The sequence below is a fragment of the Oncorhynchus gorbuscha genome, linkage group LG03, assembly GCF_021184085.1.
Source record: "Oncorhynchus gorbuscha isolate QuinsamMale2020 ecotype Even-year linkage group LG03, OgorEven_v1.0, whole genome shotgun sequence".
In the NCBI taxonomy this organism is placed as follows: Eukaryota; Metazoa; Chordata; class Actinopteri; order Salmoniformes; family Salmonidae; genus Oncorhynchus; species Oncorhynchus gorbuscha.
This window is the reverse complement of record NC_060175.1, coordinates 104903804-104919089: the sequence shown is the minus strand read 5'-3', so window position 1 is coordinate 104919089 and position 15286 is coordinate 104903804. Positions and strand designations below refer to the sequence as shown.

The following is a 15286-nucleotide window of genomic DNA, read 5'->3' as shown; positions in this document are numbered from 1 at the left end:
ACATTATATGACTTAATATGCCATAATATGACATTATATGACTTAATATGCCATAATATGACATTATATGACTAAATATGACATAATATAACATAATATGACATTATATGACTTAATATGCCATAATATGACATTATATGACTTAATATGCCATAATATGACATTATATGACTAAATATGACATAATATAACATAATATGACATTATATGACTTAATATGACTTAATATGCCATAATATGACATTATATGACTTAATATGACATAATATGACATTATATGACTTAATATGCCATAATATGACATTATATGACTAAATATGACATAATATAACATAATATGACATAATATGACATTATATAACTTAATATGCCATAATATGACATTATATGACTTAATATGACATAATATGACATTATATGACTTAATATGCCATAATATGACATTATATGACTAAATATGACATAATATAACATAATATGACATAATATGACATTATATGACTTAATATGACATAATATGACATAATATAACATTATATGACTTAATATGACTTAATATGACTTAATATGACATAATATGACAGATGACTTAATATGACTTAATATGACATAATATGACATTATATGACTTAATATGACTTAATATGACATAATATGACAGATGACTTAATATGACTTAATATGACATAACATGACATATGACTTAATATGACATAATATGACAATATGATATTATTTTGGAGTGTAATGTTTCCTCTGCATTTTATATTGTTTATTTTACTTTTGTTTATTATCTATTGCACTTGCTTTGGCAATGTAAACATATGTTTCCCATGTTAATAAAGCCCCTTAAATTGAAATGGAAATTTAATTGACGGGCCAGAGAGAAGGACAGTGGGAGGACAAGAGAGAGGGGGAGATAGAGTTAGAGGGGGTCAAAGAGAAGAGGAGAGAGACAGAGAGAGAGGGGGAGAAAGACAGAGAGAGAGACAGAGAGAGAGAGAGGGAGAGAGACAGAGAGAGAGGGGGTGAGAGAGGGGGAGAAAGAAAGAGAGAGACAGAGCGAGAGGGGGAGATTAGAGTTAGAGGGGGTCAGAGAGATGAGGAGAGAGACAGAGAGAGAGGGGGGAGACAGAGAGAGAGAGAGAGAGAGAGAGAGAGAGAGAGAGAGAGACAGAGAGAGAGAGACAGAGAGAGAGAGAGAGAGAGAGAGAGAGAGAGAGAGAGAGAGGGAGATTACCTACCCATTCTAGAGCTTTGACAAAAGCCCAGGGGAACATTGACTTACCCATTCTAGAGCTTTGATAGAGCCCAGGAGAACATTGACTTACCCATTCTAGAGCTTTGACAAAAGCCCAGGGGAACATTGACTTACCCATTCTAGAGCTTTGATGAAGCCCAGGAGAACATTGACTTACCCATTCTAGAGCTTTGATGAAGCCCAGGGGAACATTGACTTACCCATTCTAGAGCTTTGATGAAGCCCAGGGGAACATTGACTTACCCATTCTAGAACTTTGACAGAGCCCAGGGGAACATTGACTTACCCATTCTAGAACTTTGACAGAGCCCAGGAGAACATTGACTTACCCATTCTAGAACTTTGACAGAGCCCAGGGGAACATTGACTTACCCATTCTAGAACTTTGATAAAGCCCAGGGGAACATTGACTTACCCATTCTAGAGCTTTGATAAAGCCCAGGGGAACATTGACTTACCCATTCTAGAGCTTTGATGAAGCCCAGGGGAACATTGACTTACCCATTCTAGAGCTTTGATGAAGCCCAGGGGAACATTGACTTACCCATTCTAGAGCTTTGATAGAGCCCAGGGGAACATTGACTTACCCATTCTAGAGCTTTGATGAAGCCCAGGGGAACATTGACTTACCCATTCTAGAGCTTTGATAGAGCCCAGGAGAACATTGACTTACCCATTCTAGAGCTTTGATAGAGCCCAGGGGAACATTGACTTACCCATTCTAGAGCTTTGATAAAGCCCAGGGGAACATTGACTTACCCATTCTAGAGCTTTGATGAAGCCCAGGGGAACATTGACTTACCCATTCTAGAGCTTTGATGAAGCCCAGGGGAACATTGACTTACCCATTCTAGAGCTTTGATAGAGCCCAGGGGAACATTGACTTACCCATTCTAGAGCTTTGATGAAGCCCAGGGGAACATTGACTTACCCATTCTAGAGCTTTGATAAAGCCCATGAGAACATTGACTTACCCATTCTAGAGCTTTGATGAAGCCCAGGGGAACATTGACTTACCCATTCTAGAGCTTTGATGAAGCCCAGGGGAACATTGACTTACCCATTCTAGAGCTTTGATAAAGCCCATGAGAACATTGACTTACCCATTCTAGAGCTTTGATGAAGCCCAGGGAACATTGACTTACCCATTCTAGAGCTTTGATAAAGCCCAGGGGAACATTGACTTACCCATTCTAGAGCTTTGATGAAGCCCAGGGGAACATTGACTTACCCATTCTAGAGCTTTGATGAAGCCCAGGGGAACATTGACTTACCCATTCTAGAGCTTTGATAGAGCCCAGGGGAACATTGACTTACCCATTCTAGAGCTTTGATGAAGCCCAGGGGAACATTGACTTACCCATTCTAGAGCTTTGATAAAGCCCATGAGAACATTGACTTACCCATTCTAGAGCTTTGATGAAGCCCATGAGAACATTGACTTACCCATTCTAGAGCTTTGATGAAGCCCAGGGGAACTTTGAGGACTCTGAACTGTCCGCCTGCAACCAACTGGAGAAGAAAATTAACAACGATGATTCCAAATCATAACAAGACAGCCATTCATCATTGATCGGTTTAATAAAATAACGAAGCACTACACAGACAGCAGAAGTAGAGAACAACTGTACTAATGTAGGCCTACTGAAATGATACAGATATAAGTGGGTCTAATCAAACGTCTATTAACGTTGCAACCTGTTAATCAGGAAATACCACTATATTCATGATCATCAGCACCACCCCAACATCAACATACAGTTGAAGTCGGACGTTTACATACACCTTAGCCAAATACATTTAAACTCAATTTTTCACAATTCCTGACATTTAATCAGAGTAAAAATCCCCTGTCTTAGGTCAGTTAGGATCAACACTTTATTTTAAGAATGTGAAATGTCAGAATAATAGTAGAGACAATGATTTATTTCAGCTTTTATTTCTTTCATCACATTCCCAGTGGATCAGAAGTTTACAAACACTCAATTAGTATTTGGTAGCATTGCCTTTAAATTGTATAACTTGTGTCAAACGTTTTGGGTAGCCTTCTACAAGCTTCCCACAATAAGTTGGGTGAATGTTGGCCCATTCCTCCTGACAGAGCTGGTGTAACTGAGTCAGGCTTGTAGGCCTCCTTGCTCGCACACGCTTTTTCAGTTGAACCCACACATTTTCTATGGGATTGAGGTCAGGGCTTTGTGATGGCCACTCCAATACCTTGACTTTGTTGGCCTCAAGCCATTTTGCCACAACTTTGGAAGTATGCTTGAGGTCATTGTCCATTTGGAAGACCCATTTGTGACCAAGCTTTAAGATGTCTTGAGACGTTGCTTCAATATATCCACATAATTTGCCTGCCTCATGATGCCATCTATTTTGTGTAGTGCACCAGTCCCTCCTGCAGCAAAGCACCTCCACAACATGATGCTGCCACCCCCGTGCTTCACGTTTGGGATGGTGTTCTTCGGCTTGCAAGCCTCCACCTTTTTCCTTCAAACATAATAATGGTCATTATGGCCAAACAGTTCTATTTTTGTTTCATCAGACCAGAGGACATTTCTACCAACAGTACAATCTTTGTCCTCATGTGCAGTTGCAAACTCTAGTCTGGCTTTTTTATGCCGATTTTGGAGCAGTGGCTTCTTCCTTGCTGAGCGGCCTTTCAGGTTTTGTCGATATAGGACTCGTTTTACTGTGGATATAGATACTTTTGTACCTGTTTCCTCCAGCATCTTCACAAGGTCCTTTGCTGTTGTTCTGGGATTGATTTGCACTTTTCACACCAAAGTACGTTCATCTCTAGGAGACAGAACGCGTCTCCTTCCTGAGTGGTATGGTGGCTGCGTGGTCCCATGGTGTCTATTGTTTGTACAGATGAACGTGGTACCTTCAGGCGTTTGCATATTGCTCCCAAGGATGAACCAGACTTGTGGAGGTCTACACATTTTTTTCTGAGGTCTTGGCTGATTTATTTTGATTTTCCCACGATGTCAAGCAAAGAGGCACTGAGTTTGAAGGTTGACCTTGAAACACATCCACAGGTACACCTCCAATTGGCTCAAATTATTTCAATTACCCCGTCAGAAGCTTCTACAGCCATGACATCATTTTCTGGAATTTTCCAAGCTGTTTAAAGGCACAGTCAACTTAGTGTATATAAACTTCTAACCCACTGGAATTGTGATACAGTGAATTATAAGTAAAATAATCTGTCTGTAAACAATTGTTGTAAAAATTACTTGTGTCATGCATAAAGTAGATGTCCTAACCGACTTGCCAAAACTATAGTTTGTTAACAAGAAATTTGTGGAGTGGTTGAAAAACGAGTTTTAATGACTCCAACCTAAGTGTATGTAAACTTCCGACTTCCACTGTATGTGAAAATTGCAAGTTTCTATGTTTTGTAGTAAAATAAATAGAGGAAGATACATGTTTCCAATGACATTATCAACCAATTAGAGGCCAATTAGTAGGCAGTTACTAGGCAATGCCTATTCACAATTGGTTAAAATCACACAATGACGTCATTGGAAAAACGTAACTTCCTCGTTTTTCTCACATCGGTGGATGTTGGGGCTGGTGCTGGAGATGATTATTACGAAGCTGATATTTTAAATGTCCCTTGAAGAAGTGATCACAGAAGACGCACTGTAGACGCATCATCTTGTTTTTTTGTCACCATCATCTCTATAGGCCTACAGCAGTAATATAGGATTCTCAACAGAGAGTCTGTATACCGATAGAGAGAACACAATGACTGATTATTAAACCCATATGATGTTTCTCATGGTAGCCTACATACAACAGACACACAGACAATCATTATTTTCCTATGATGAAAGAATGATTCACCAGAGTAAAGATGTGGGACTAATGAAGTGTCTATTATCATTACAACATAGGCCTATTAGCAACAGGTCAGAGTGGGGATGAAGGCAATACACTGAGTTTACAAAACATTATGAACACCTGCTGTTTCCATGACAGCCTGACCAGGTGGAAGCTATGATCCCTTACTGATGTCACTTGTTAAATCCACTTAAAACCAGTGTAGATGAAGGGGAGGAGACGGGTTAAAGACCGATTTTAAAGGCTTGAGATAATTGAGACATGGATTGTGTATGTGTGCCATTCAGAGGGTGATTGGGCAAAATAAAATATTTTAAGTGCCCTTGAACGGGGTAAAGGTAGTAGTTGCCAGGCGCACTGGGTTGAGTGTGTCAAAGACTGCAACGCTGTCGGACTTTCTCACATTCAACAGTTTCCCATGTTTATCAAGAATGGTCCACCACCCAAAAGACATCCAGCCAATTTGACATCAACTGCGGGTAAGACATGGAGTCAACATGGGCCAGCTTACCTGCGGAAGCGCTTTCAACCTAAGAACAATGTTTAGTGTATATTGCATTTTCATGCATGATTTATTTTCACCGTCATCTGCATATGTCTACAGCCTTTACACGAGTTGTGTGTTATTCTCAATAGTAGGCCTATTCCGTCTCATCACGTATTCAGATTACAATAAGATATATCGTATATTCGGTGAGGAGGCTGTGGTATGTATGACATGGCACCTTTAATGAAATAAACAACATGATGATTGAATAGTTGTTTTGCGTCTGTGGGTTTTAATATTGTATAAAATGTCCACATCGGCTATAAAACATGGTATGTAGCCTAAATATTTGAGCACAGATGGGCCAACTATCGAAATATTTGAGTACAGAGAGTGAGGTGTGAATACGCGAAGTCATGGCCTGCCGTTAACGTCGACCCGGAGAGACTGGGCCTGGTAAAAGGTGCGGTTTGGATTGGGCATGACACCATTACGCGTTAAGCTCCTGTGGTAAAGCTAGTGATGCTCAGTCAGAAACCACGAGCATTATCATGCGAACAATTACCAATAATAACTACCGATTGTTACCCACTCAAACGTATCATTGAATCGCTTCGTTCGTTTTAAACGATGATGGAATCCAACTAGAAGAAATACGGTGTTAATATGACGAAAATGCAGACACCCATTTCATGTTTTAACACTTGAGGGCATTGGACAGTCATTTTACTAAAACGATTTATTCAGTTCTTATATTCACCCAACGAATACCAATTTGTAAGTCGCTCTGGATAAGAGCGTCTGCTAAATGACTTAAATGTAAATGTAATGAATATCGAGAGAAATATCCCTGCTATAGGCCTGCATGATGTATCAGATAGCATTCCAGGCATCCTAAAAGAAGAATCACTAGTCTATACAGCCATGTAGGGAATAAAGGTGAACTGCCATTTTACAACGCAATCTGAAATGAAATGACAGCTGCACATAGCCTTTACCAGGCCCGCTTTATAAGCGGATAATATAATGCCAGGATTGCAGAATTATTATTATTATTTTTTACTCATATGAACAAATACATATTTGGACGACAGATAGACAAATATATTTCGGTCCATAATTTATCTGTGCGTACATGTATATGACGGGGTATACCGTTATATCACCATCCATAGTCCACCAATGACTGTATCTGAGATAATACTAAACAATAACATGACATACTTATCATTTTACCCGGCATAGCCACAAATTAGTGTGTTTAATTTCACACAAACGCATAAACACCCATTCCTTCAGTAATTATAAGGATGTGCTGTATTTCAGTCAACAAACAGCGTCTGCATCATAAGGGGGGGGGTCTTTCCGCGGATTTACCTGATAATTCTAATATCCCAGATAACTACATAGCAACGCTCATAACCGGTTCGTACACACAGTTGATATTTAAACAGCAGTAAATGTCCGTTATGTTTCTAGATGTTCAGAGCCCCTACCTGATTCACAATATCCATCCTGCCCGCCTTGCTCGTTGATAAGAGAAATTGCGGAGCAGAGGGAGGGAGCCGTAACAAGCGGAAAAGCCCTCGGTAGGGGGAAGGAGGCTGGAACAGCGCTATGCGTCACTGTGTAAGGTGTAGTGGATGGCGTGTGATACGGAAAAACCAGAAGCGCATGACACAAACTGCCAACGACACTGGTAGAGAAATATTTAAATATAGGATCAAATAAATGTATTTTTTAAATATATTTTTTTATATTAGATGTAAAGGAGAGCCAGACCATCCACTGAAATATAACTATTTAGTCTGTTTGGAAGCCTGCTATGGTCTGCCTTTATGACGCTGGTATTTTGCCGCTATTTATTTTCCCAAAATATAGAATTGTACCATTCACTTTCCATGCAGTAAACCAACGCGCTGCTTTGCCCGCAGTGCTTAACTAATTGTCTATCTGTGTGCCAATAGTGAGACGACATGTTAGTATTATTGGCTGTTTGGCTGTCTCACATCACTGGGATGTAACCAACTGGGCCTGAACCCACGTCTCTTTTCTTCCGCGGTGTGTCACACGACTATAGGCATTCACTCGAAAAGCTCACACAAATCTTCAGGTTTCAGGCAATGTTATTTATCAAACCAGCAAGTGAGCTATCTACAACGTAAAATGGTTATTTGGCTGTGCCCATTAGGAGAACCCTTTTAAATAACAATTTCTGGTTCCAGATAAAAAAACCTTTGGGTTATGTGTATGACCCTTTCAACAGAGGGTTCTACATGGAACCCAAAAGGGTTCTACATGGAACCCAAAATGGTTCTACATGGAACCCAAAAGGGTTCTACATGGAACCCAAAAGGGTTCTACATGGAACCCAAAACGGTTCTACATGGAACCCAAAAGCGTTCTACATGGAACCCAAAAGGGTTCTACATGGAACCCAAAACGGTTCTACATGGAACCCAAAAGTGTTCTACATGGAACCCAAAAGGGTTCTACATGGAACCCAAAAGCATTTTACATGGAACCCAAAAGGGTTCTACATGGAACCCAAAAGGGTTCTACATGGAACCCAAAAGCATTCTACATGGAACCCAAAATGGTTCTACATGGAACCCAAAAGGGTTCTACATGGAACCCAAAAGGATTCTACATGGAACCCAAAAGGATTCTCCTGGGAACCAAAAATGGTTGTCTTATAGGGACATCAGATGTGTGTACATCAGAAGATACAAGCTAATACAATTACAATAGGTCTTTTACGATAACTTGATTGTCTATTTTACATGCAGTGCTAGGGGCGTCACTACAGACACCCTGGTTCGAATCCAGGCTGTATCACATCCGGTTGTGATTGAGAGTCCCATTTAGTGCGTTTGGAAAGTATTCAGACCCCTTGACTTTTTTTCCACAGTTTGATATGTTACAGCCTTGTTCTAAAATGTATTTTCCTCATCAATCTACACACAATACAGCACAATGACAAAGCACATGCATTTTCCTCATCAATCTACACACAATACAGCACAATGACAAAGCAAATGCATTTTCCTCATTAATCTACACACAATACAGCACAATGACAAAGCACATGCATTTTCCTCATCAATCTACACACAATACAGCACAATGACAAAGCACATGCATTTTCCTCATCAATCTACACACAATACAGCACAATGACAAAGCAAATGCATTTTCCTCATCAATCTACACATAATACAGCACAATGACAAAGCACATGCATTTTCCTCATCAATCTACACACAATACAGCACAATGACAAAGCAAATGCATTTTCCTCATCAATCTACACACAATACAGCACAATGACAAAGCAAATGCATTTTCCTCATCAATCTACACACAATACAGCACAATGACAAAGCAAATGCATTTTCCTCATCAATCTACACACAATACAGCACAATGACAAAGCACTTTTTTTCCAAATTTATTACAACTTAAAAAAAGAAATACCTTATTTTACATACAGTACCAGTGAAAAGTTGGCCAGAGATGTTATTTATTTGTTACTATTTTATTTTATTTAACTAGTCAGTTAAGAACAAATTATTATTTACAATGACGGCCTACTCCTGTATTGTAGTGGTCCTGTACGTGTCTCCGTTCATAAGAGAATGGCACTGGCAACGCCAGAGTTGTGGGTTCGATTCCCGCTGGGGTCTCAAACCAAAATGTGTGGATTGTTGTCACTTTGTGATTTTTTTATTTAACCTGGCATGTCAGTTAAGAACAATTTCTAAATTACAATGTCAGCCTACCCCGGCCAAACCCGGGCCAATTGTGTGCCGTCCTATGGGACTCCCAATCACAGCTGAATGTGATTCAACCTGGATTCGAACCAGGGACTGTAGTGCAGTGCCTTAGACCGTTGAGTGCTGAAGCGCGTAGCACGTTAAAATCATCTGTCCTAGGTTGCAACACTCACTACCGAGTTCCAAACTGCCTCTGGAAGCAACATCAGCACAAGAACTGTTCGTTGGGAGCTTCATGAAATGGGTTTCCATGGCCGAGCAGCTGCACACAAGCCTAAGATCACCATGCGCAATGCCAAGCATCGGCTGGACTGGTGTAAAATTGGACTCTGAATCACGTTTCACCATCTGGCAGTCTGACAGACGAATCTGGGTTTGGCGAATATATAGCGGCAACTGTAAAGTTTGGTGGAGGAGGAATAATGGTCTGGGGCTGTTTTTCATGGTTCGGGCCCCTTCGTTCCAGTGAAAGAACATCTTACTACAGCATGCAATGACATTGTAGACGATTCTGTGCTTCCAACTTTGTGGCAACAGTTTGCGGAAGGCCCTTTCCTGTTTCAGCATGACAATGCCACTGTGCACAAAGTGAGGTCTATACAGAAATGGTTTGTCGAGATCAGTGTAGAAGAACTTGACTGGCCTGCACAGAGCCCTGACCTCCACCCCATCGAACAGCTTTGTAATGAATTGGAACTCCGACTGCGAGCCAGGCCTAACCGCCCAACAAGACTAGGCCTAATCGTCCAACATCAGTGCCCAACCTCACTAATGCTCTTGTGGCTGAATGGAAGCAAGTCCCTGCAGCAACGTTCCAACATCAAGGCTGTACCACAACCGGCCGTGATTGGTATTTTTATTTATTTTATTGTACATTTATTCAACTAGGCAAGTCACTTAAGAACAAATTCTTATTTACAATGACGGCCTAGGAAACGGAAAAGGGCCTCCTGCGGGGACGAGGGCTGGGATAAAAAAAAAACACAACATGGTAGCAGATCAACATGGTAGCAACACAACATGGTAGCAGCACAACATGGTAGCAGCACAACATGGTAGCATCACAACATGGTAGTAACACAACATGGTAGCAACACAACATGGTAGCAGCACAACATGGTAGCAGATCAACATGGTAGCAACACAACATGGTAGTACCACAACATGGTAGCAACACAACATGGTAGCAACACAACATGGTAACATATCAACATGGTAGCAGCACAACATGGTAGCAACACAACATGGTAACAGATCAACATGGTAGCAGCACAACATGGTAGCAACACAACATGGTAGTAACACAACATGGTAGCTGCACAACATGGTAGTAACACAACATGGTAGCAGCACAACATGGTAGCAGATCAACATGGTAGTAACACAACATGGTAGTACCACAACATGGTAGCAGATCAACATGGTAGCAACACAACATGGTAGTACCACAACATGGTAGCAACACAACATGGTAGCAACACAACATGGTAGTAACACAACATGGTATCAGATCAACATGGTAGCAACACAACATGGTAGTAACACAACATGGTAGCTGCACAACATGGTAGTAACACAACATGGTAGCAGCACAACATGGTAGCAGATCAACATGGTAGTACCACAACATGGTAGCAACACAACATGGTAGCAACACAACATGGTAGCAGCACAACATGGTAGCAGATCAACATGGTAGCAACACAACATGGTAGCAACACAACATGGTAGCAACACAACATGGCAGCAACACAACATCGCAGCAGCACAACATGGTAGCAGCACAAAACATGGTACAAACATTATTGGGCGCAGACAACAGCACAAAGGGCAAGAAGGTAAAGACAACAATACATCACGCAAAGCACTGTTTTGATCCTTTCATAATTTCTTCAAAAAGTATTGTTCCTCCACTAGAACCTGAACGGTCCGACAACAGAAAATAAAATCTTGGCACATTAAGTGACGCTGTGTGTTCTGTTATTTTCTAGGTAATTGAGTTTGATACATTTTAATATTTTTGGTCCCTCAAGGCCTATATTCAAGGTCCTATATTCATGGTTCGCCACTGAAACAACACATACATTGCAATATTGTCTTGTTAATAGTTTGTTTTTAATCAGCTCAGCTGTAATTTTCCATTATGCATTTTATATATAGATGGGTCAATTTAAATAGAAAAAGTTTCTGTTATTTTCTAGTTTAATGTTTTTTTTTTTTACAAAGTATTGAAATATTTTTGGTCCCTCTGAAGGTCTAGGTTCTATAGTCATGGTTCTCCACTGATACAAAGTGTTATGTTTGGGGAAAATCCAATACATTACTGAGTACCACTAGCTGCATCATGTTATGGGTATGCTTGTAATCGTTAAGGGCTGGGGATTTTTTTCAGGATAATTTTTTTAATGGAATTGGAACTAAGCACAGGCAAAATCCTAGAGAAAAACCTGGTTCAGTCAGCTTTTCACCAGACACTGGTAGATGAATTAACCTTTCAGAAGGACAATAACCTAAAACAGAAGTCCAAATCTACACTGGAGTTGCTTGCCAAGAAGACGGTGAATGTTCCTGAGTGGCCAAATTACAACTTTTACCTAAATCTGCTTGAAAATCTACGGCAAGACTCGTAATGGTTGTCTAGCGATGGTCAACAACCAATTTGACAGATCTTGAAGAATTTTGAAAATAATCATGTGCAAATATTGTACAATCCAGGCGTGGAAAAATATTAGAGACTTACCCACAAAGACTCCCAGCTGTAATCCCTCTTAGAGACTTACCCAGAAAGACTCCCAGCTGTAATCACTCTTAGAGACTTACCCAGAAAGACTCCCAGCTGTAATCCCTCTTAGAGACTTACCCAGAAAGACTCACAGCTGTAATCACTCTTAGAGACTTACCCAGAAAGACTCCCAGCTGTAATCACTCTTAGAGACTTACCCAGAAAGACTCCCAGCTGTAATCCTCTTAGAGACTTACCCAGAAAGACTCCCAGCTGTAATCCCTCTTAGAGACTTACCCAGAAAGACTCCCAGCTGTAATCACTCTTAGAGACTTACCCAGAAAGACTCACAGCTGTAATCACTCTTAGAGACTTACACAGAAAGACTCACAGCTGTAAGCACTCTTAGAGACTTACCCAGAAAGACTCACAGCTGTGTTGGGGAATAATCAGAATTGGTTGTTAACATAGGTAAGATGTTTTATATTCATCATATGTTTGTAATTTACTTCTCATCAGAATGTGTTTGGATAATACTGTGGCGGGGTTGCAGTATCTGTTCTCTGTCAAGACGAAGTTGCTTGGGCCGGAGAGAGGGGAGAGGTCAAGCGTGTATCTCTTGGCTCCACAATGTCTGTGTGCCAGTCAGTGTGTCTCTGTGATCTTGTCAAGATAGGATGGATTTGATATATGCCTGTTGATATGGAGGATTGGGTTATGGTTCTGGGGTTTGGGAAAGGAGAAAAAGCTGAACGATTTATTATGTCTATGCTGTCTGACTATGTGTGTTCTTTGCTATTAAAGGATCTCAGTTGCATTGTAGTGGGGCTCTCAGAGAATTCATTGATAGACACTGAATTGATCTGAGAGTCACAGGGTTGTCATAGAGCTCATATAATTAAAGATGGACTTTGATAACTAACTCTGACTTGTGTGTGGTTTGCTCTCATGATTTGGTAAATAGAGGACATTTCCACGACAGCTGTAATGACTCTTAGAGACTTACCCAGAAAGACTCACAGCTGTAAACACTCTTAGAGACTTACCCAGAAAGACTCACAGCTGTAATCACTCTTAGAGACTTACCCAGAAAGACTCACAGCTGTAATCACTCTTAGAGACTTACCCAGAAAGACTCACAGCTGTAATCACTCTTAGAGACTCGCCCAGAAAGACTCATAGCTGTAATCACTCTTAGAGACTTACCCAGAAAGACTCCCAGCTGTAATCACTCTGAGAGACTCACCCAGAAAGACACAGCTGTAATCACTCTGAGAGACTCACCCAGGAAGACTCACAGCTGTAATCACTCTTAGAGACTTACCCAGAAAGACTCACAGCTGTAATCACTCTTAGAGACTTACCCAGAAAGACTCACAGCTGTAATCACTCTTAGAGACTTACCCAGAAAGAATCACAGCTCTTAGAGACTTACCCAGAAAGACTCACAGCTCTTAGAGACTTACCCAGAAAGACTCACAGCTGTAATCACTCTTAGAGACTTACCCAGAAAGAATCACAGCTCTTAGAGACTTACGCAGAAAGACTCACAGCTGTAATCACTCTTAGAGACTTACCCAGAAAGAATCACAGCTCTTAGAGACTTACCCAGAAAGACTCACAGCTGTAATCACTCTTAGAGACTTACCCAGAAAGTATCACAGCTCTTAGAGACTTACCCAGAAAGACTCACAGCTGTAATCACTCTTAGAGACTTACCCAGAAAGAAACACAGCTCTTAGAGACTTACCCAGAAAGACTCACAGCTGTAATCACTGGTGATTCTAACATGTATTGACTCAGGGGTGTGAAAACGTATGTAAATAAACGTGTAAACCTGTTTTCACTTTGTCATTGTGAAGTATTTTGTGTAGATGGTTGAGAAAAAACAATCAAGGGGCTATGAACACTTTCTGAAGGCTCTGTATAATAACGATCACTCACTGCAGGTTTTATGACGACATAAAAGGGACGGACTGGGACCAAAACCGGTCCAGGAATTTCTAACACACCGGCCCATTTTGTTCTTCAGATAATAATAGTAAACTATACTACTATTATAATAATTTACTATTACTAGTTACTACTGTTCTGCTAGTCTGCTTTCTTTCAATCATCTTTTAACTAGCATCTCTACTGTTGCGAGGAATGGATTGCTGTGACAGACATTGCCACCTTCCACCTCCCATCCCCTAGGGGGCAGCAGAACAGAGCAGCCCACAGTAGCCAGGTGTCTGCAGCAAGACAACACTTTTTATTTATTTTATCTTTATTTTACTAGGCAAGTCAGTTAAGAAAAAATTCTTATTTTCAACGATGGCCTAGGAACAGTGGGTCAACTGCCTGTTCAGGGGCAGAACTACAGATTTGTACCTTGTCAGCTTGGGGATTTGAACTTGCAACCTTCCGGTTACTAGTCCAACACTCTAACCACTAGGCCACCCTGCCGCCTCTACACTCTAGCCACTAGGCTACCCTGCCGACTGTCAGGAGCCATCTTAACCTGAGTAACACCTGTTAGCAACAACTCAAGAAGAACTGACGTGATAAATATATAACAAACTACATGGATAACCATTTTGTTCACCATTTTGTGTTTATCGATATGACATTTGAATTAATTGTATTAGATTCATATAGAATTATAGACATCTGAATAAAAACATTGATGCTTTCGACAATGAGCAACGACATTTCAAATGAACATTTGTTTTAGTCTATATGAGCTGATAAAACATGCAAGTAAGTTATTAATGCCAGAGTAAAATGAGCACTTTTGTATTTTCAGCTGCTTATAAACCCTGCATGTCCAGGATAGAAATAAAAATACATTTAAAAAAGAAGAACATTTTTTTGTTGTTGCTTGAAATGAAATTACTATCATTATTAAAAACAGCAATCACAGTGCATTTAGACAGAGACGGTGTCCTAAATGGGACACTATTCCCTATTTGATACTACATTGGACCAGAGCCCTGGTCAGAAGTAGTGCATTATTTAGGGAATGGGGTGTAATTTGGGGCACAGCACAGCGACACCATCCATGGAAAAACATCAAAAATAAAACAACAGACGTGATGTGATCTGTTTTCAAACAGAAAGCAACATAGATGTGATATTTAACACAAAGAGAAGAAGAACAGAGTGGTGGTTCAATTCAGGTTTTAATTCAGCCAATTCAGGTTTTAATT

At 40.4% G+C, this 15286-nt stretch overlaps 1 protein-coding gene across 1 annotated transcript in view; it reads right to left on the bottom strand.

Annotated features, from left to right (window-relative positions):
* The window catches only part of sypa (synaptophysin a), a 41156-nt gene extending 33943 nt beyond the window's left edge, over positions 1–7213 (bottom strand). Inside the window, exons 1-2 of the mRNA XM_046337959.1 lie at positions 7094–7213; positions 2708–2773 (exon numbers count right to left, since the gene is read on the bottom strand). Of these exons, the coding sequence (XP_046193915.1) occupies positions 2708–2773; positions 7094–7111 (84 nt within the window). The 5' untranslated portion in view covers positions 7112–7213. The remainder of the gene's footprint in view (positions 1–2707; positions 2774–7093) is intronic.
* Positions 7214–15286: the final 8073 nt, after the last annotated feature.